The sequence below is a fragment of the Capra hircus genome, chromosome 3 (assembly GCF_001704415.2).
Source record: "Capra hircus breed San Clemente chromosome 3, ASM170441v1, whole genome shotgun sequence".
In the NCBI taxonomy this organism is placed as follows: Eukaryota; Metazoa; Chordata; class Mammalia; order Artiodactyla; family Bovidae; genus Capra; species Capra hircus.
The window spans coordinates 116,614,126-116,634,676 of NC_030810.1; the positions used below are offsets into that span (position 1 = coordinate 116,614,126).

A 20,551-nucleotide genomic window follows, 5' to 3' on the forward strand; every position below is an offset into this window, starting at 1 on the left:
TCTCTGGAATCAGTAGGGAATTGGTAGAACTGAATGGCTCAAAAAAGGAACATTGTGTGATGCCTTTCCTTACCCCTTAGCACGAGTTAGCATTAGCTCCTCACCACCACCAACTCCATGTCTCTTGGTGCTCTAATGGAGATGACCGAGGAGCCACCGCTACCTGTTTTCTATTCATCAAAGAAAAGTTAAATAAACATACGTCCGTCATCAATCAGCAGCATTTCTGTACCATGGGTGCAGGTCAACATTTCAGACACTGTGAAGGGAAATATAAAATCTAGATCTGTCTCTCACTCCTCTAAAATGGTCACAATCTCAGTGAGGAGTCAGAACACACACAAACACCAAGAACACTTCCAAGTAAATGCAAACCAAGGTGATGCTGAGTGCGCATGCGTCAGGTGCCTGGTGGCAGCAGCTGGTGAATGCCTGGGGGTTTTAGGGAGGGCCCACTGACTTCTGCATGGTCTATATGAATTCTGAGTCACGCTGCCCGACCGAAGTGACTGCAACTCCAAACTGAACCAAAGGTAGGGTTGTCTTTCTATTCAAGGCCTTTGAAACACAAGAAATGATCAATAAAACATAAAATATAACAGAGCCTGAGTTAGGTTCCTTCAAAATTTACTATCTTTTTAATTCACTAAACAAATATTTATTGAGCAGGAGGTGGGCAGAGGTTCTGGATTAAATGCTGTAAGGGATGCAAAAAAGAAAAGATAGCGTTCAGGGCCTTGCTTTGAAATCAAAGTCACCAGGAATTTTTAAAAATTAATTTGCGTGAGAAATGAAAACACATATGTGATGAGAGAATTCGCCCTCCTCTTCCTCCTCCGCCCTCCTTTTTGTACAAGGCTAAGACAAGATATCTAGAATTTATGTTCAGTAATTTTTTTCTTTTTGTATAATAGAGTGGTTCTCATTGCCGAATATACTCCTGGGAGCTTTGGAAAAAATTTAATTCCAAAGTCCCGCACCAAGAAATGATCTGAGGGTCATTGGCGCTGGCATTTCTTTAAGTTGATCAGATAATGCTAATGGCAGTCCAGGGTTCCAAAACACTGATGTAGAGGAGAAAACTTGCTTTGAAATCACACAGCCCTGGGATTGACTCCCCGTCTACCTTTATTAGCTGCATGACTTCAAAGAAGTCTTGGATCCCAGGTCAACATCCCTCCTTATTTATCTTCCTTGACCTTCTGTCTCCTTGTCTGTAAAATGAACATAGTAATACCTAACTTACAGAGTCACCGGGAGGATTAGATGAGATGATAATGTAAAATGCCTGTCACAATGCCTGGTACACAGTAGATGTTCCATAAATTAGAGCTCTTATCATCCCAATAAAATCTGGTTAATTCAGATTTTGAATGTTTATTATGAACCAACATTCTGCTATGTGCTAGGAATTCTGAGCATCTCAAGGAAAGTTAGATCCATCCCAAGAAAAGGAAATATTTTAGAGAGCTCTCTAACTGACCTTTGTCTGCATATCCTGAAATGGATAATAAAGATCATGGCAATAAGGAGGAAGACAGTATCACCTGGGGCTCAGGAGACCCTCACCCACCTTCCCTTCCCACTCCCATCTCCAGTAGGACCAGCTCCACCTTCTCCAGTCTGCAGTGATCACAGAACAGTAATTATTGTTCTTGCTACTCAGTGCTACCAGCCAAGGAAAGTTTGCTCAGAGCCAGTTAACTATTTTAATCCTCACAACAACCCTATGAGGTTTTCCTATTTTCAGCTGAGGAAACTGAGCCAAAAAGTGGTTCATTTATTCATTCATTCACAGATCCTACTGGGATACAAAAGAGAAGTTGCAAGCACTGCCTCAGGAAACTGGCCACAATGAGATAAAAAGCTGGTTGGGATAATTTAGGAAAGAAAGATCACAAGCAAGATTAGGGAAGATGCCTCCAAGGAAGGAGCATTTGATCTGGGACTTGACAACTTTAAAAAAGAATGGTATTTGAATGAGCCAGTGGGTGAAAGGTTTTGACAACAAAGACCCGGAGAGAAACCCAACTATTTGTGTGTATGGATGGGAGATAAGATTGAGAGGTGAGCTGTAACCAAGCCCAAGGCTTGGTTGCCCAGGGAAAGCAAGTGGACTTAATCTGAGAGGCCATGAGGAGCCATGAAGTTTCCAGCAAAGGAAAAAAGCCCTTAAAGTATGAGGCAGCAGAACAAGGAAGAGAAGAGAGACACCCAAGGCTATGGCAGCTGCCCGTGTAGCAGGTTAGGCACCTTCCCAGATCTAACACGTTGGGGCTGGAACCCTGGGCTTTTGGATCCCAGCTTGTCATTCTTCCTTCCCCACCTTGTCTGTCTTATGCAGGAGCCCCCGATTGCCCCTGCTCTGGCTGCTTCCAGCCCCCACCTCACAGGCAATAAGCCGCCAGAGCAGGAGACTTGGATCTGGTCACTGTCTCCTGGCAGCCCCTCTCCAAAACCCTTCCTTTTCCTGGGCTGGATGGTGGTGGGAGGCGGTGGTAGGGACACATGGGTTGATGCCCTCTCCTCTGTCCGTCTCTTTGCTGGCTTGGGGTTTGTGGGGGCTAAGAGCAATGGTAGATGAGATTGAAGGCAGCCACCAGAGCTCAAACCCATTAGCTGCCTGGTCCCGGTCCCACAGCTCCAGCTGTCTTGTTCCATTAGAAGCAGCTCTGCTGAAGTGAGCACTTCCGAGCTGGGATTTACCAGGCAGCTGGCCGCTCCTGAGAAAAAGGAGAAAAACACACTTGGCTGACCTGTCTTCCATTTGCAGACTCTCAGCCAAGGACTGAATGCATCCTAGATGCCCTCGAGCCATCACCAAACATCAGGTCCCACATTTCTGAGCTGCTTTCAGCCCAAATTATTCCATTCAAGGCAGATACGTGGCCAGCCAGGCAGAATTCAGGCAGGCACTCCTCTTCAGTGGGTGGAGTCCTTAGAGTGGCTTATCTTCAGTCAAGTGAGGGTCTTCACCATGAGAAGTGCAGAGCCTGGACTTGCCACTTCCTTGCTGTGTGATCTTGACAGGATGACTTCACTCAGAGACTCCACTAACTTATGCACAGACTACAGCAGTGGTTTTCAAGCTGAGAATATGTGTGGCAGGGGGTGGGGAGGTTGAGTAAGAAGTTTTCACATCTCCTACCTCGAGTTCACCAGACCTGTTTTTACTTAATGTGCAACGACTTCCAAACATGCTTTCACTTGAAGACTTTATGGCTTTTTAAAGATCATTAAACAAGATGGTCTTCAAGATCTGTTCTAGCTGTAACATTTTTTAATTTTTACTATATTTTTATTATTTTTTAATTTTTGGTCACGCCGCACAGCTGTGAGATCTTATTTCCCCAATCAGGGATCAAACGTGTGTTCCCTGCCGTGGAAGTGCAGAGTCTTAACCACTAGACCACTGGGGAAGTCTCACATTTGTAACTTTTATTATCAAAGTAATCTCTGTAAAAATGCAAGCATCTGAAAGGGCAACAATTCAGTTATCAAGGCAGGAATTGTCAGTGACAGAACGCAGATCAGGCAGCAGGGTTGGGACAGGCAAATGAGGTGGGGGCCTTCCAAAGACTTGCAGGTCCTGCTTCAGAGTCCAGCCAACAGACAAAGTTACGAAAATACAGCATTACACACACACACATACACACACACACACACACAGAGGAAAATGTAATCTAAATCATCTGTCAGAAAGCTGCATAAATATCTCCTTAATTATATACATGTTGTTTTGGGAAACAGCTCACTCCACTTAGATCCTCCCCAGGTCAGGGACTGAGTCCCGTACATTTTAAAAATCTCCAGTTCTTAGTGTAATAAATGCTTGTTGAAATGAACTTCTCTGGAACCTTTCAACAACAAAGAACACACACTTGGACTAATGATCACATAGGTATATAACATTCATCACCTTGGTGCCTGATATGCCACCTGGGTGTAATAATAATAATAGTAAAAATAATACCACCTTATGGCCATAGAGCATCATAAGTACTTAAGAAGGGACTTCTTAAGTCCACATCTTGTCTGATATATACAAAACACCTCTGTCGGGTGATCAGGGCAAAGTGTGTTATCCCACTATAGAGAAAAAGGAACTGAGATAAATATAAGTTCAAAGTGATGGTTTGCAAAAGGTTACGCGGTCCTTGCTTCTGGAGTAATCAGTTCAGTTCTCTTTACTTTTCAAGACTGAAAAATCCAACAAGAGCAAAAAGAGAAGCTCAAACACCAGAAAGGCAGAGCACAGAACAGGACACCCCACCTGCTCTCACCCCAAGCACCTCCCTGCTCCCCTTACCCTTAAATCACACTCACCCGAGATTCAGGTCACAGAAGACACATGTTCCCACACGAACTCCACTCAGCCTCAGTCCTGGGCAAGAGAGGCAAGCTGCATAGGAGCCGTCTGTCTGGGGCAAACGCCCGGCCCACAGTGGCTAACTCTGAAGGCACTGGGTGCCCCGTGTCACCCAGTTAATTGGGCAAAGTGTCACTGCCCCGTGGCTCCAGAAACCAAGCCCCAAATGTGGCTCTGTGTCTGGGGCTGCTGAGCTCCACCAGTGCTTGGCAAGCTTAATACAGCTCTCATAGCCAAACTTGGCTTCAGCCTCTGCACACAACCCAGTTGGCCAAGACCAGAGCTTCCAGCTGACCTTTCAACCCCAATCCCTCTGTACAGACATATGGTCCAGGAATAGCAGCCCTGCCACTCACACGGCTGTGGAGCTGAATTTATTGGCCAGATTTGGTTCAATGAGACTGGAGTGTGTCTAAAAGCAGGTTTGGAGGGCGGGTGGCTTGCCCCCTCCCCACCCACAAGCCCTGTCACTGGTCATCACCTCACCCTGTTTTATATCTTCATGAATATAGTCATGGTCGTTTGAAACTGTCTGGTTTCTTCATTTGGTTTTTGTCTGTCTTGCCTGCTGCAGTATAATTGCCATGAAAGTAAAGACTTTTTCAGTGCTTATCCCTAGAACCTAGGACAGTGTCAAATAGTGACACAAATTGCTGCTGCTGGTGCTGCTAAGTTGCTTCAGTCATGTCCAACTCTGTGTGACCCCATAGACGGCAGCCCACCAGGCTCCCCCATCTCTGGGATTCTCCAGTCAAGAACACTGGAGTGGGATGCCATTGCCTTCTCCGAGTGACACAGATTCAGTTCAGTTCAGTTCATTCGCTCAGTCGTGCCCAACTCTTTTGCGACCCCATGAATTGCAGCACGCCAGGCCTCCCTGTCCATCACCAACTCCTGGAGTTCACTCAGCTTCACGTCCATTGAGTCGGTGATGCCATCCAGCCATCTCATCCTCTGTTGTCCCCCTGTCCTCCTGCCCCCAATCCCTCCCAGCATCAAAGTCTTTTCCAATGAGTCAACTCATCACATGAGGTGGCCAAAGTACTGGAGTTTCAGCTTTAGCATCAGTCCTTCCAAAGAAATCCCAGGACTGATTTCCTTCATAATGGACTGGTTGGATCTCCTTGCAGTCCAAGGGACTCTCAAGAGTCTTCTCCAACATCACAGTTCAAAAGCATCAATTCTTCAGCGTTCAGCTTTCTTCACAGTCCAACTCTCACATCCATACATGACCACAGGAAAAACCATAGCCTTGACTAGATGGACCTTAGTCAGCAAAGTAATGTCTCTGCTTTTGAATATGCTATCTAGGTTGGTCATAACTTTTCTTCCAAGCAGTAAGCGTCTTTTAATTTCATGGCTGCCGTCATCATCTGCAGTGATTTTGGAGCCCAAAAAATAAAGTCTGATACTGCTTCCACTGTTTCCCCATCTATTTCCCATGAAGTGATGGGACCAGATGCCATGATGTTCATTTTCTGAATGTTGAGCTTTAAGCCAACTTTTTCACTCTCCTCTTTCACTTTCATCAAGAGGCTTTTTAGCTCCTCTTCACTTTCTGCCATAAGGGTGGTGTCATCTGCATATCTGAGGTTACTGATATTTCTCCCGGCAATCTTGATTCCACCTTGTGTTTCTTCCAGTCCAGCATTTCTCATGATGTACTCTGCATAGAAGTTAAATAAGCAGGGTGACAACATACAGCCTTGACGTACTCCTTTTCCTATTTGGAACCAGTCTGTTGTTTCATGTCCAGTTCTAACTGTTGCTTCCTGACCTGCATACAGATTTCTCAAGAGGCAGGTCAGGTGGTCTGGTATTCCCATCTCTTTCAGAATTTTCCACAGTTTATTGTGATCCACACAGTCAAAGGCTTTGGCATAGTCCATAAAGCAGAAATAGATGTTTTTCTGGAACTCTCTTGCTCTTTCCATGATCCAGCGGATGTTGGCAATTTGATCTCTGATTCCTCTGCCTTTTCTAAAACCAGCTTGAACATCAGGAAGTTCACGGTTCACATTGCTGAAGCCTGGCTTGGAGAATTTTGAGCATTAGTTTACTAGCATGTGAGATGAGTGCAGTTGTGCAGTAGTTTGAGCATTCTTTGGCATTGCCTTTCTTTGGGATTGGAATGAAAACTAACCTTTTCCCGTCCTGTGGCCACTGCTGAGTTTTCCAAATTTGTTGGCATATTGAGTGAAGCACTTTCACAGCATCATCTTTCAGGATTTGAAGTAGCTCAACTGGAATTCCATCACCTCCGCTAGCTTTGTTCGTAGTGATGCTTTCTAAGGCCCACTTGACTTCCCATTCCAGGATGTCTGGCTCTAGGTGAGTGATCACACCATTGTGATTATCCGGGTGGTGAAGATCTTTTTAGTACAATTCTTCTGTGTATTCTTGCCACCTCTTCTTAATATCTTCTGCTTCTGTAAGATCCATACCATTTCTGTCCTTTATTGAGCCCATCTTTGCATGAAATGTTCCCTTGGTAACCTAATTTTCTTGAAGAGATCTCTAGTCTTTCCCATTCTGTTCTTTTCTTCTATTTCTTTGCATTGATCACTGAAGAAGGCCTCTCCTTGCTATTCTTTGGAACTCTGCATTCAGATGCTTATATCTTTCCTTTTCTCCTTTGCTTTTCACCTCCCTTCTTTTCACAGCTATTTGTAAGGCCTCCCCAGACAGCCATTTTGCTTTTTTGCATTTCTTGTTCTTGGGGATGGTCTTGATTCCTGTCTCCTGTACAGTGTCACGAACCTCATTCCATAGTTCATCAGGCATTCTATCTATCAGATCTAGGCCCTTAAACCTATTTCTCACTTCCACTGTATAATCATAAGGGATTTGATTTAGATCATACCTGAATGGTCTAGTGGTTTTCCCTACTTTTTTCAATTTGTCTGAATTTGGTAATAAGGAGTTCATGATCTGAGCCACAGTCAGCTCCTGGTCTTGTTTTTATTGACTGTATAGAGCTTCTCCATCTTTGGCTACAAAGAATATAATCAATCTGATTTCGGTGTTGACCATTTGGTGATGTCCATGTATAGAGTCTTCTCTTGTGTTGTTGGAAGAGGGTGTTTGCTATGACCAGTGCATTTTCTTGGCAAAACTCTATTAGTCTTTGCCCTGCTTCATTCTGCATTCCAAGGCCAAATTTTCTTGTTACTCCAGGTGTTTCTTGACTTCCTACTTTTGCATTCCAGTCCCCTATAATGAAAAGGACATCTTTTTTGGGTGTTAGTTCTGAAAGGTCTTGTAGGTCTTCATAGAACCATTCAACTTCAGCTTCTTCAGCGTTACTGGTTGGGGCATAGACTTGGATTACCGTGATATTGAATGGTTTGCCCTGGAGACAGAGATCATTCTGTCATTTTTGAGATTGCATCCAAGTACTGCATTTCAGACTCTTTTGTTGACCATGATGATGGCTACTCCATTTCTTCTGAGGGATTCAGATTAGGTCCTGCTAAATAGTTATTTGAATAAATGTGAGTGTCCTTTGCAAAATTTTACTTCCAGAACTTAAATCTCTCTCTGTGTCTCTAATCTATTGACTTTGACCTGCCCTCCTGAAATCCATTCCCTTGTGGCTTAGCTGGTAAAGAATCTGCCTACAATGCAGGAGACCTGGGTTAGATCCTGGGGTTGGGAAGGTCCCCTGGAGAAGGGAAGGGCTACCCACTCTAGTATTCTGGCCTGGAGAATTCCATGGACTGTATAGTCCATGGGGTCGCAAAGAGTCGGACAAGACTGAGCAACTTTCACCTTCACCTGAAATCCATTCGCATGAATGAAAATGAATAAACAAATCTCTTCAAGGTCCCACGTTCTAAAGGGTAGAGGATCACCAGCTCTGCTGATGACAGCGGGAGAGAGAGGCATAAATCCATGTCCCTTAGCACTACCGTCTGGTCTCCACTCCTCTGAGTGGCTGACACTCTCATGGAATGCAAGACTAGAAGTTCTCAGGTCCCTTTTCTATGCTCCCTTCGGTTCCATCCCTACAACTACACAGTGCTGCAATTTATCTGTGTAATGTGCCATGTGCCCCCCAGGACTCCTTGGGATCACTAAGTATTCATGTTTTAATCCTTGGCAGCCAACAGGAAGATCCTGGGGTCACTGTTTAAGACAGAAGACACCATAGCTGTGAGTAAATGCAGCATCGTGGAGACTGAGTGGGGTGTGGAGATTTGGGGTCTAACCTCGGCTCTGCTGTGACTAGCTGTGTGAAGCTGGACACATCACCTGAGCCCACTGAGCCTACATGGGATGAGGAGCCTGGATGGAATCAGTGGTTCTCAGCTGGGCCAGGATGGGGCAGTTAGAATCCTCTGTGGGGCTTTTACAACTCACACAAGGGCCAAAATATGGGATAAGGGAGAAATGTGTATGCTGAGAAAGATCCTACAGGTGAGGGCCATTAGATTACAAATTAGGGTTAAAAGGACTGGCCAAATGGGACCCACATAAGTACTCTGCTTGGCTGTGAAATACTTCAAGTCTCTGAATTTGAATGGCTTCAAGTGGGGAGGCCAGCTCTCTACAGCCCCCACCGGTCTGATTCACCCCTCTATGTTACCTGTCTGGCCCCTGGCCCCTGTAATCCCTACACTAGAGAACTGATAAGGTCTTCTCCAGTTTCTTTAACCCACACATGAAAAACTTTCTGAAGTCCTTACTGGCTATAAAATTCTATCACTCCACATGGCTTTGCTTTTAGACTCTGAGCACACACTCTCTCTCTAGGGAGAGTCTCTGAAATTCTCTTTGTAGCAGTAAGAAATGCTAAACCAGTGGTGGCCTTGTCTCTTCTACAAACTATAAATTCAAAAGAGATTATAAGACCTACTAATCCTACAGCTAGGCGTGCTGGTGGTTGGGACAAGAGGGACCCTGACCCCTGTTGTGAGGTACCAGCCCAGTGAGAGTGTGGCAGACAGGGTCATTATTCCTAATGCTTCACGCCTCCTACTTCTTCACATCCTTTGCATTGTGTCTTTGTAGTTCCTTACATTGAAACAGGCACAAATTATTCCCCTGTCCCAGCAGTGTTGGAGTCAGTCATACAGTTTCCTTAGACCAGTGGGATATCAATGGACATGATGTGAGCAGAGACTTCACTGTATTTTCCTGGTTTGGTTTAGACTTTCGCATTCCGGGGGGACACGTTGAAAAAAGCATGACCCAGGAAGCTGCTGCTCCTGTAGTCAGGACATGAAGAGCTGACCTGCACCCAGGCTGCAGCCTAGACCAACTCCTCCACCATCTGAAACAGAACCTTCCTCAGTTCAGTTTAGTTGCTCAGCTGTTTCCAGCTCTTTGTGACCCCATGGACTGCAGCACGCCAGTCTTCCCTGTCCATCACCAACTCCCAGTGCTTACTCAAACTAATGCCCATCAAGTTGGTGATGCCATCCAACCATCTCATCCTCTTGTCCCCTCTCCTCCTACCTTCAGTCTTTCCCAGCATCAAGGTTTTTTTCAGATGAGTCAGTTCTTCACAACAGGTGACCAAAGCATTGGAGCTTTAGCTTCAGCATCAGTCCTTCCAATGAATATTCAGGACTGATTTCCTTTAAGATTGACTGATTTGATCTCCTTTCAGTCCAAGGGACTCTCACGAGACTTTCAGCACCACAGTTCAAAAGCATCAGTTCTTTGGCACTCGGTTTTCTTTATGGTCCAACTCTCACATCCATACATGACCACTGGAAAAACCATAGCTTTGACTAGACAGATATTTGTTGTCAAAGTAATGTCTCTGCTTTTTAATATGCTGTCTAGGTTGGTCATAGCTTTTCTTCCAAGGAGCAAGTGCCTTTTAATTTCATGGCTGCAGTCACCATCTGCTGTGATTTTGGAGCCCCCAAAATAAAGTCTGTCACTGTTTCCATTGTTTCCCCATCTATTTCCCATGAAGTGATGGGACCAGATGCCATGATCTTAGTTTTCTGATGAGTTTTAAGCCAACTTTTTCACTCTCCTCTTTCACTTTCATCAAGAGGCTCTTTAGTTCTTCACTTTCTGCCATAAGGGTGGTGTCATCTGCATATCTGAGGTTATTGATATTTCTGCCAGCAATCTTAATTCCAGCTTGTGCATCATCCCACTGGGCATTTCGAATGATGTATTCTGCATATAAGCTAAATAAGCAGGGTGCCAATATACAGCCTTGATGTACTCCTTTCCCAATTAGGAACCAGTCTGTTGTTCCATGTCCAGTTCTAACTGTGGCTTCTTGACACCTGTATACAGATTTCTCAAGAGGCAGGTAAGGTAGTCTGGTATTCCCATCTCTTGAAGAATTTTCCACAGTTAATTGTGATCCACACAGTCAAAGGATTTGGCATAGTCAATAAAACAGAAGTAGATGCTTTTCTGGAGTTCTCTTGCTTTTTCAATGATCCAACAGATGCTGGCAATTTGATCTCTGGTTCCTTTTCTAAATCCAGCTTGAACATCTGGAAGTTCATGGTTCACATATTGCTGAAGCCTGGCTTGGAGAATTTTGTGTATTACTTTGCTAGCGTGTGAGATGAGTGCAACTGTGCGGTAGTTTGAGCATTCTTTGGCTTTTCTTTGGGATTGGAATGAAAACTGACCTTTTCCAGTCCTGTGGCCACTGCTGAGTTTTCCAGCTTTGCTGGCATATTGAGTGCAGCACTTTCACAGCATCATCTTTTAGGATTTGAAATAGCTCAACTGGAATTTCATCACCTCTACTAGCTTTGTTCATAGCAATGCTTCCTAAGGCCCGCTTGACTTCCCATTCCAGGATGTCTGGCTCTAGATGAGTGATCATACCATTGTAGTGTTACCTCAGTCACGAAGATCTTTTTTGTATAGTTTTCCTGTGTATTCTTGCCACCTGTTCTTAATATCTTCTGCTTCTGTTAGGTCCATACCATTTCTGTCCTTTATTGAACCCATTTTTGCATGAAATGTTCCCTTGGTATCTCTAATTTTCTTGAGGAGATCTCTAGTCTTTTCCATTTATTGTTTTCCTCTATTTCTTTGCATTGATCACTAAGGAAGGCTCTCTTATCTCTCCTTGCTATTCTTTGGAACTCTGCATCCAAAGGGTATATGTTTCCTTTCTCCTTTGCCTTTAGCTTCTCTTCTTTTCTCAGCTATTTGTAAGGCCTCCTCAGACAACCATTTTGCCTTTTTAAATTTCTTTTTCTTGGGGGTGGTCTTGATCATGGCCTCCTGCACAATATCACAAACCTCTGTCCATAGTTCTTCAGGAACTCTGTCTATCAGATCTAATCCCTTGAATCTATTTGTCACTTCCACTGTATAATCCTAAAGGATTTGATTTAGGTCATACCTGAATGGTCTAGTAGTTTCCCCTACTTTCTTCAATTTAAGGCTGAATTTGGCAATAAGGAGTTAATGATCTGAGCCATAGTCAGCTCCCAGTCTTGTTTTTGCTGACTGTATAGAGCTTCTCCATCTTTGGCTTCAAAGCAAATAATCAATCTGATTTCAGCATTGACCATCTATTGATATCCATGTATAGAGTCTTCTCTTCTTTTGTTGGAAGAGGGTGTTTGCTATGACCAGTGCATTCTCTTGGCAGTTCTCAAAGGTTAATTCTGTTAGCCTTTGCCCTGCTTCATTTTGTACTCCAAGGCCAAATTTGCTTGTTATTATATTTATCTCTTGACTTCCTATTTTTGGATTCTAGTCCCCTATAATTAAAAGGACATCTCTTTTGGGTGTTAGTTATAGAAGATCTTGTAGGTCTTCACACAACTGTTCAACTCCAGCTTCTTCAACATTACTGGTTGGGGCATAGACTTGGATTACTGTGATATTGAATGGTTTGCCTCAGAAATGAACAGAGATCATTTTGCCATTTTTCAGACTGCATCCAAGTACTGCAGTTTGGACTCTTTTGTTGACCACGATGGCTACTCCATTTCTTCTAAGGGATTCCTGCCCACAGTAGTAGATATAATGGTCATCTGAGTTAAATTCACCCATTCCAGTCCATTTTAGTTCACTGATTCCTAAAATGTCAATGTTCACTCTTTCCATCTCCTGTTTGACCACTTACAATTTACCTTGATTCATGTACCTAACATTCTAGGTTCCTATGCAATATTGCTCTTTACAGCATCAGACTATTTCCATCACCACTCACATCCACAGCTGCGTGTTGTTTTTGCTTTGGCTCTGTCTCTTCATTCTTTCTGGAGTTATTTCTCTACTGTTCTTCAGTAGCATATTGGGCACCTATCAACCTGGGGTGTTCATCTTTCAGCGTCCTATCTTTTTGCCTTTTCATACTGTTCATGAGGTTCTCAAGGCAAGAATACTGAAGTGGTTTGCCATTCCCTTCTCCAGTGGACCACGTTTGGTCAGAACTCTCCACCATGACCTACATGGTGGCCTTACACAGCATGGCTCATGGTTTCATTGAGTTAGACAAGGCTGTGGGCCATGTGATCAGTTGATTAGTTTTCTGTGATTGTGGTTTTCATTCCCACGGATTATACAATCCATGAGGTTCTACAGACCAGAATACTGGAGAGGGTAGCCATTCCCTTCTCCAGGGGAATCTTCCCAATCCAGGGATCAAATCCAGGTCTCCTGCTTTGCAGGCAGATTCTTTACCAGTTGATCCACACGGGAAGCCCAAAAAGAAAATGAAGTGGCTCAGTCGTGCCTGACTCTTTGTGACCCTATGGACTGTAGCCTGCCAGGCTCCTCCATCCATAGGATTTTCCAGGCAAGAATACTGGAGTGGATTGCCATTTCCTTCTCCAAGGTGTCTTCCTGACCCAGGGACTGAACCCAGGTCTCCCGCATTGCAGGCAGACAATTTACCTGAGCCACGAGGGGATCCAGAACTTTTCTAAACAACACATAAACTTGTAAGAAAATAATTGTGTGTTTTTGTAAGCCATGGCAATTTGGGGATTGTCTGTTATGCAGCATCACTGAAGCAATAGCTGAGCACTACCAGAAGTGAAGGTTGATGGTCTCGGTGTGACATTGCTAGAAGGAAATAAATAGCATCCGGCCAACCTGTAGCTTTCTTAGAACAGCAAACAATGTCTACCATGCATAGCCATCCTTGCCTCTGTTGCAGCAAAAGGCACTAGGAACTAACGCGAGGGTTTTCCCCCCGGATTTTCCCCCATCTTTGCCTCTATCTCAGAGAGAACGTGTACTTAACACAGTCTGCCTTGTTTTAGATTTACCCAGGTGCAGCACCTGCTTCTCAATGGTAAACTCCTGGAGAGCAAAGACCACATCCTGACCATTTCAGTATCACCTACAGGATAGAGAAAAGGACCAGGCACTTCACTGACTTGGAAAATACCTAGTATTGAGTTGAGAAGGAACAAGGGGGTCCATCCCATGGAAGACAAACAGGCCTAAGAGATGTTGAAGTTACAGCCAGGACTGAACCATCAAAACTCCCGGACCATGAGGCATTGTCAGTTCTCTGCAGCTGCCTGAGGATACACTCAGTGAAGGTCTTGTAGGAGGGAAGCCTACACAGACAACCCAATTCCTTCACCAGCGTGCTACTGAGTGCTCAGCACCAGGATGAAACTGTTAAAGATGTCTGGAAAGACATTGAAGAAGATGGATGCAACCTACCTGAGAGCTAGGTGGGGCAACCAGATTGATTCCTGGAGGGGCTGCGAGTGCTCCCGAGGGTGGGCCCATGGCAGAAGTGATGACTCGATATGGAGAGCCCAGGGCATTGAGGGGGGTCCCCACTGCACTCAGAGTTCGTGGGGCACTCACTGGGGTGTCAGTGTAGCTGGGGTGGCTGTCCATGGGCTTCCCTGTGGACAAGGCTGCCGATGGACTCATGGACGTGGAGCCAGTATGGCCGGGAGAACCTGTAAGGAGAAAAAACCAAAGGTGATGGGAGGCCAGGGGAGCACAGGGATGGTGTGTGAGGACAGAGTCCCCTCCTTTTGTCTCCTCTATCATTCCCCTTCTTCCAGCCCTACCTGCACACCTGTGAACTCTCACAGCTGGTAGAATAAAGGCCAGCAAAGACCAGGAAGGGGAAAGGACTTGCTGTAGGACAGGTTCTCTGGTGCACCACATGGAACGCACCTTGAATTGTATCAGAACAACAATCAGGGCCATGGGGACATAACCCACAAGTCCCCAGGCTGGGGGGACTGTGACCTGAGCCAGTCAGACAGGGAAGGTGAGTCCGTACCAAACTCCCAGGTTGGGGGTGGAGTGAGCAGGTGTCCAGGCTGCTCCCAGAATTCGCTGCTCAAACTCATTTTGCTTTGAGAACAAGGGTAGGGCTGGGCCTCTATAGTCAGGAGAAATTCATTCATTCATATGTAATTATGAATTCATATGCACCATCTATTATGGTGCAGGTGCCGCATCAGAGGCTAGCAATTCAGAATTGAACACGGTGCCTGCTGTCGGGGACACATTCCCTGATGATCATGGGGAGGGCAGAGGCTGTTACCATGCCTTTCACGCTCTGTAGCTTTTGCAGTTTTAGTCCCATAAGGTTCTTATCCAATCTCTAGAGCATAGGGTTAATCAGCACTTAGGGAAGAAGACTCAGGATGGCTGGGCATGGCTCGGCGGCCACAGAGACCCAAGAAGCCAAGTGCGACCAGGCCTGCCCAGACTTTTTCTCCTCTGTGGCCACAAGTGAAATGGGCTCTGTGACAGATGACATCTGGTAACTTTTTCCTAGAAAAGTTGAGCCCAAGTTCCCTGCTAGATGCAACTCAAGATAAAAGAAGAAAGCATACCCAACTTCCATCTCAGGAGCCCAGCAAGGAGCACTGTCTCCAGAAGAGAGGAGCTGTGAGCTTCAGGGTCCACAGCGGCAGGGCAGACACTCAGAGACCAGCAGCGCAGCCCAGCAGGACTCACAGTGCCAGCTCCTTGTGTGGCTGGCATGCAAGAACAGATCCAGAACGAGCAGGTGCTAGGCTTCAGCACGGCACCCATGCTGTCCTCATGGATGGAACATGAGAAGGTTGTGGGGAGAGGTGGTCGGTAAGCCTGGCCTGCCGGAGAAGTCATCCAGTTCTCCACTTTCTCCTGGAGCCGAACTACAGGGCAGTCTTAAGCCTTTCAGAAACTTTTGTGGTACTTCCATAGTGCTAGGACTAGGATGCAGAGAGGGGGTACTCTCTTCACAGTCTGGAGGGGAACGTGGAGCATCGGAGGTGTAACTGTGCAGCGATTCTTAAACATAAATATCTCACTAGAAAAATGTCAACCTGGAGTTGTCCTTGGAGCTTCTCCTAGTTTTATTGCCGTTTCATTTCCAAGTGGTGTCCAACTCTCAAGACCCCATGGACTGTAGCCTGCCAGGCTCCTCTGTCCACAGGATTTCCCAGGCAAGAATACTGGAGTGGGTTGCCATTTCCTTCTCCAGGGAATCTTCCTGACCCAGGAATCAAGCCCGTATGTCCTGCCTTGGAAGGTGGATGCTTTCCCTGCTGAGCCATCAGGGAAGCCCACTCTCCTAGCTTAGCTAAGGTCTACTTGCAGAGAGAACAGTCACTCCTGTGTCTGAGGAGGCCAGAATCTTCCAGGAGTCTCAGTCTATCAGGGACACTTGTCTCATAAACAGATGAATCCCAATTGCCGTGTTCTAAGTACCACAACTGAGGTGAGCTGTGGGTCCACAGAGATGTGGCCAAAGGGTTCGAAGGGACAGGTGAGACGCTTCTTGCGTGTCCTAAATAGCATCAGGCAATTTCGATACATCAACTCATTCTACCAATTTCCATACTTTCACTCATTCTGTCTTGACAATAGGGCTGTGAAGATCATCTCAGCCTTTTACAGATGAATGACAATTTAGGCTTGGCCCCATGCTGCTCCAAGTTCTGGGATGACTTGCCCCCACCTCCTTTGTCTAGAAGTTTTTATTTTTCCTTCAAGGTCTAACTCAAGTACCACCTCCTCCAGGAAGTCTTCCCTGGTATTCTTAATCCGGTTTGATGCCCTTTTCTATTGTTATTTCCTTGTATTTTCCATTTAACTGAGAGGGAGAACGTTGTCTGTTTTTGTATCCTCACCACTAGCACGTTACTTGGCACTAGCCAGGTAGCAAGTGGCAGATCCTAGATTCAAACTGTCAATCTGAAGCCCATGCTGTCTCCTGTGCGCTCTGTCAAGGACAGCAGGGATGATTTGGAGAGCCACCACATCACAAAGTACAAGATGACTCAATGATGAAGTGATCTCGAGCTGAAAGTTCATCTGAAGGAGAGAGAAGAGGGCAACTTCCAAGAGCTCAAGCCAGAAAACCCAAAAATCTTCCCAGACGGTCACTGATCAGAAAGAAGAATTTTAGACTCTTCAGCAGCCCTGGGAGACTGTGACATTTAAAGAGGCCAATGTGCACCTTGAGCCTGCCACTAAGATAACATGTGACAGGTGAGTTAGGAGCCAGCCCAACGTGATGGGCGAGGAGCCGTGAACTTGGCTCGGATGACAGCTGTCCTTCCCCAAGCCATCTGCGGGAAACTGACTTTCCCTTCCCTGCATGGGCTTTCCAAAACTGACCCAAGGACCCTGCATATTCTACTTGAAATGGACCTCAGGGACTGTGCTTTTCATTTCTACATCCCCAGGCTGATGTCCAGAGCTTCACACCAGCCCAGAGCTGTGGGACAGACAGGAACAAGGTTTCCCTTCACACAGTCATCAATCTGAGAGTTACCAAGGAACGCAGCCTGTAACACTGGTGATACGGAACATCTGAGGTGGCGTTTTAAGTGATACGTAGGCAAACGCTTAAAATATATTAATCATTTTATTTTCATTTTTACTGTCTCCTTCTGTTTATAGCAAGTGACTCTGCTTCCATCTTTTATACGAAATTATCTTCCTAAAAATCCCTATTTAAGTTTTCAAAAAAAAGGAAACTGACCTCAGAAAATTTCTATGTACAAGAACATGTGATATGTTGAATATCATGAAGACAGTATACAAAGGAATGATGTTTGAGAAACATGAACTGTAATTTGCTGTAGATAAGGAGGGAGAAATGGAGAATAACACAAAATTTCCAGTTCTGTTTTGTTTTGTGTTCATGAATTAAGTTTACTCTTTTTAAAGTTTATTTTATATTGAAGTATAGTTGATTTATAATGTGTTTGTTTCAGGTGTAAAGCAAAGTGATTCAGTTAGGTATAGACACTGATTTAATGTTTTTGTAGCTATTATTATCTGTAGTTATTTGTAACATCTAATACATATAGACAGATATGGAATTTAGCTTTTATTCCACATATATAAAAAGTATTGACTGCTGCTACTGCTGCTAAGTCACTTCAGTCGTGTCTGACTCTGTGCGACCCTAGAGATGGCAGCCCACCAGGCTCCCCCGTCCCTGGGATTCTTCAGGCAAGAACACTGGACTGGGTTGCCATTTCCTTCTCTAATGCATGAAAGCAAAAAGTGAAAGTGAAGTCACTCAGTCGTGTCCGACGCTTCGCGACCCCATGGACTGCAGCCTACTAGGCTCCTCCGTACACGGGATTTTCCAGGCAAGAGTACTGGAGTGGGGTGCCATTGCCTTCTCCAAAGTATTGACTAGCTTGATCATTTACTTTAAAAAAAAAAAAAAAAGAAACATGAGCTTTACAAAAAGTATGAAAATATGGGCTTGGGGAAACTCACAAATTGTTTACAGAATAAAATGAGAGGATGTAAGAGAGATTTGAAATTTAAACTACATTATTTTTTATTATAATTAATAATAATACAAATTAAAATGATCAGAATATTCCTTGATTACTCAGTGATGGCAATGGCACATTGAGACAGAATGCAACAGCCAGTTAAAGTCTGGTTTACCATGGCCTTTAAAATGTCTGCTGAGTCAATGGCCCAGAAGAGATGGGCTATGTTATAACCATATTTTTATAAGAAAAATTCAAAAAGACAAACACATCTTCACAAATTTTTATTCTTTGCCTCTCACAATGAATGACCACTGTTGCTTAGAAATAAACAGCTTTGCTTTTAGAAAAGGAGGAAAATAAAGATGAAAGTGTTGTTCAATGGAAAATGAATCCATTCTCCCAAATAGACACTAAAACATTCCTATCTAGGACATTTTTCATCAGTTTCTTCAGCTCTCACTTTTTTTTTCCCCCCCATGGCCATGTGGGAACTACAGCTAGCACAAGTTTTCCAGAAGTTTGGTTTCTAGTCCAAATCCAAAGTCAAGGTTTACTCTAATGCTTCTACCTGGCTCCTGTGCAGAGGCTGGGAGCCCAATTTTCCCAGCCTCCACAGCCTATCAGCTTTGTTCGCTCCCTGACCACATGCCCTCTAGATCCTCATCAGTCCCTCATACTGTGCCCACTCTCAGATGTTCATTCTCTTTGCACAGCAATAATTTTTATAGAAATTAATTCATCTGATGGGAGAGGGATAGTTGACTTTCTCTGGACCTTCTCTTCTCTGCTGGCAACATACCAAAGAAATGCCTTTCATCTTCCAGGGCTCACTATCCCCAGTAAGAAGGCAGCACCTAGTGGCTCCTAAGATCCCTTCCAATGCTGTTCAGTGAACACTGAGGTGGGTAGGACATAGCTGACTGGCATCTAAAAGAAGGGCGTGCAGGTGGTGGTGGTCTGGAATGGGCGAGTATAGACCACTTGCCCAGGGGCCCCGTCATCATCAGCTGGACCGTGTTAACCCTTCAGGCTGTTTGGGATTTCAGATTGCGGTTTGAGATGCTGACAGTGTCACCAGGAACCAGAGAGGTTATGGAATCTGCAACGTGTTTGATTTTTGAAGTCCGTGTGTACATTGTATGGGCATCCAGAGTGACATCTATGTGGAACACAAGACTCTGAAGCTGCCCAAATGTCCTAGGTTCCAGTCATGTAAACCTGGGCCAGGAACTTGACCTCTCTGATCTAGTTTCCTCAGCCATAAATGGAGGTATCCATATCTAGCTCAGAGGTGCTAAAACCATTTGAGACCACTAGTGCAGGGTAGCAGTTACAATTACCTACCTCACTATAAAGGTGGTGAGAGAGACCTATGTCTGGCTTGAATACCATTGTAGAAGATTATGTAAATAGAGTTTAACCCACGCCACACCAAGAGTAAATGTTCTATTAAGAACAGCTACCATCAGGCACTAGTCCGAACATACCAGTTGTTTATAATATTAACCACTCCTCTGAGCCCAGAGTGCCCCTCCATCATCCCAGCAACCTCAACCCTTCCCCTTGGACCCTCCAGATCTCCCCATTATCCATCACAACATGGAGAGTTCCCCCATGCTAACTTCCATTCTGAATGCCTGGTGCCCTACTGGCTATCACATATTTTAAATTTCACCACAATTATCATTGTAGTGTCTAGCACTGTGCCTGGAATACAGTAGATACTCAAAAATTATTTGTTGACTGATCAATAAATGAGTTTTCCTGGTGGCTCAGATAGTAGAGAATCTGCCTACAATGTGGCAGACGTAGATTCGATCCCTGGGTTGGGAATATCCCCTGGAGAAGGGAATGGCAACCCACTCCAGTGTTCTTGCCTGGAGAATTCCATGGACAGAGGAGCCTAGCAAGCTATAGTCCATGGGGTCAAAGAGTGGGACACTACTGAGAGATTAAACACTTTCAGTGAATGGAATAGTTCTTTTGTGAACTGATACAACCATATAGGGAGTCCATCAGTAGAAATAATTTGCATGAGAAATCTATGTTCCTTATGTTTACCAAAACGAAAATCTCTGAAATCTCTAGATAACAAATTGCATGTGTGTGTGGAGGGGGCACTTATTGAGAAAGAAAAGCCCAGGTACTTAGAACTACAGAATTCAACCAAGGCAAGGAAGTTGCTTAGCAACCTCATCCTCAGCCAGTAAACATAAAATGTCAAGCATGAGTCTTTCTGATTGGCCAGACAAGGGAACAAATGGCTTGGCATTTCCACCCTTAACTGCTGTGCCTAGGTAGAGAGTTCACTGTCCCATCCTCAGGATGGAATGGAAACTTAGGATGAATCATCAATAATGGTAACACCCAGCCACAGGGAAGTGGACAGAAGTTAAAAAAAAAACCTTGCTATTTCTAAGAGTCAGGACTCTCCATTAGAAACCAAGGGAATGTCATGGGGCCGTATCCCAATATACTTTCTGTCATGGTGGACACAATCTCACAACCAACTTGC

The 20,551-nt window shown here is 44.8% G+C and overlaps 1 protein-coding gene across 4 annotated transcripts in view; it reads right to left on the reverse strand.

The window, feature by feature from the left end:
• Positions 1-20,551, reverse strand: part of RXRG (retinoid X receptor gamma) — a 52,927-nt gene that overhangs the window by 21,305 nt on the left and 11,071 nt on the right. For 2 of the 4 annotated variants that reach the window (XM_005677098.3, XM_018046432.1), the window contains exon 2: positions 13,997-14,244. In XM_005677098.3, coding sequence (XP_005677155.1) covers positions 13,997-14,244 — 248 coding nt within the window. Of the gene's footprint in view, positions 1-2,756; positions 2,778-4,326; positions 4,437-13,996; positions 14,245-20,551 lie in introns of those variants that run through there. The other 2 variants (XM_005677099.2, XM_005677100.2) reach the window with 2 other exon arrangements.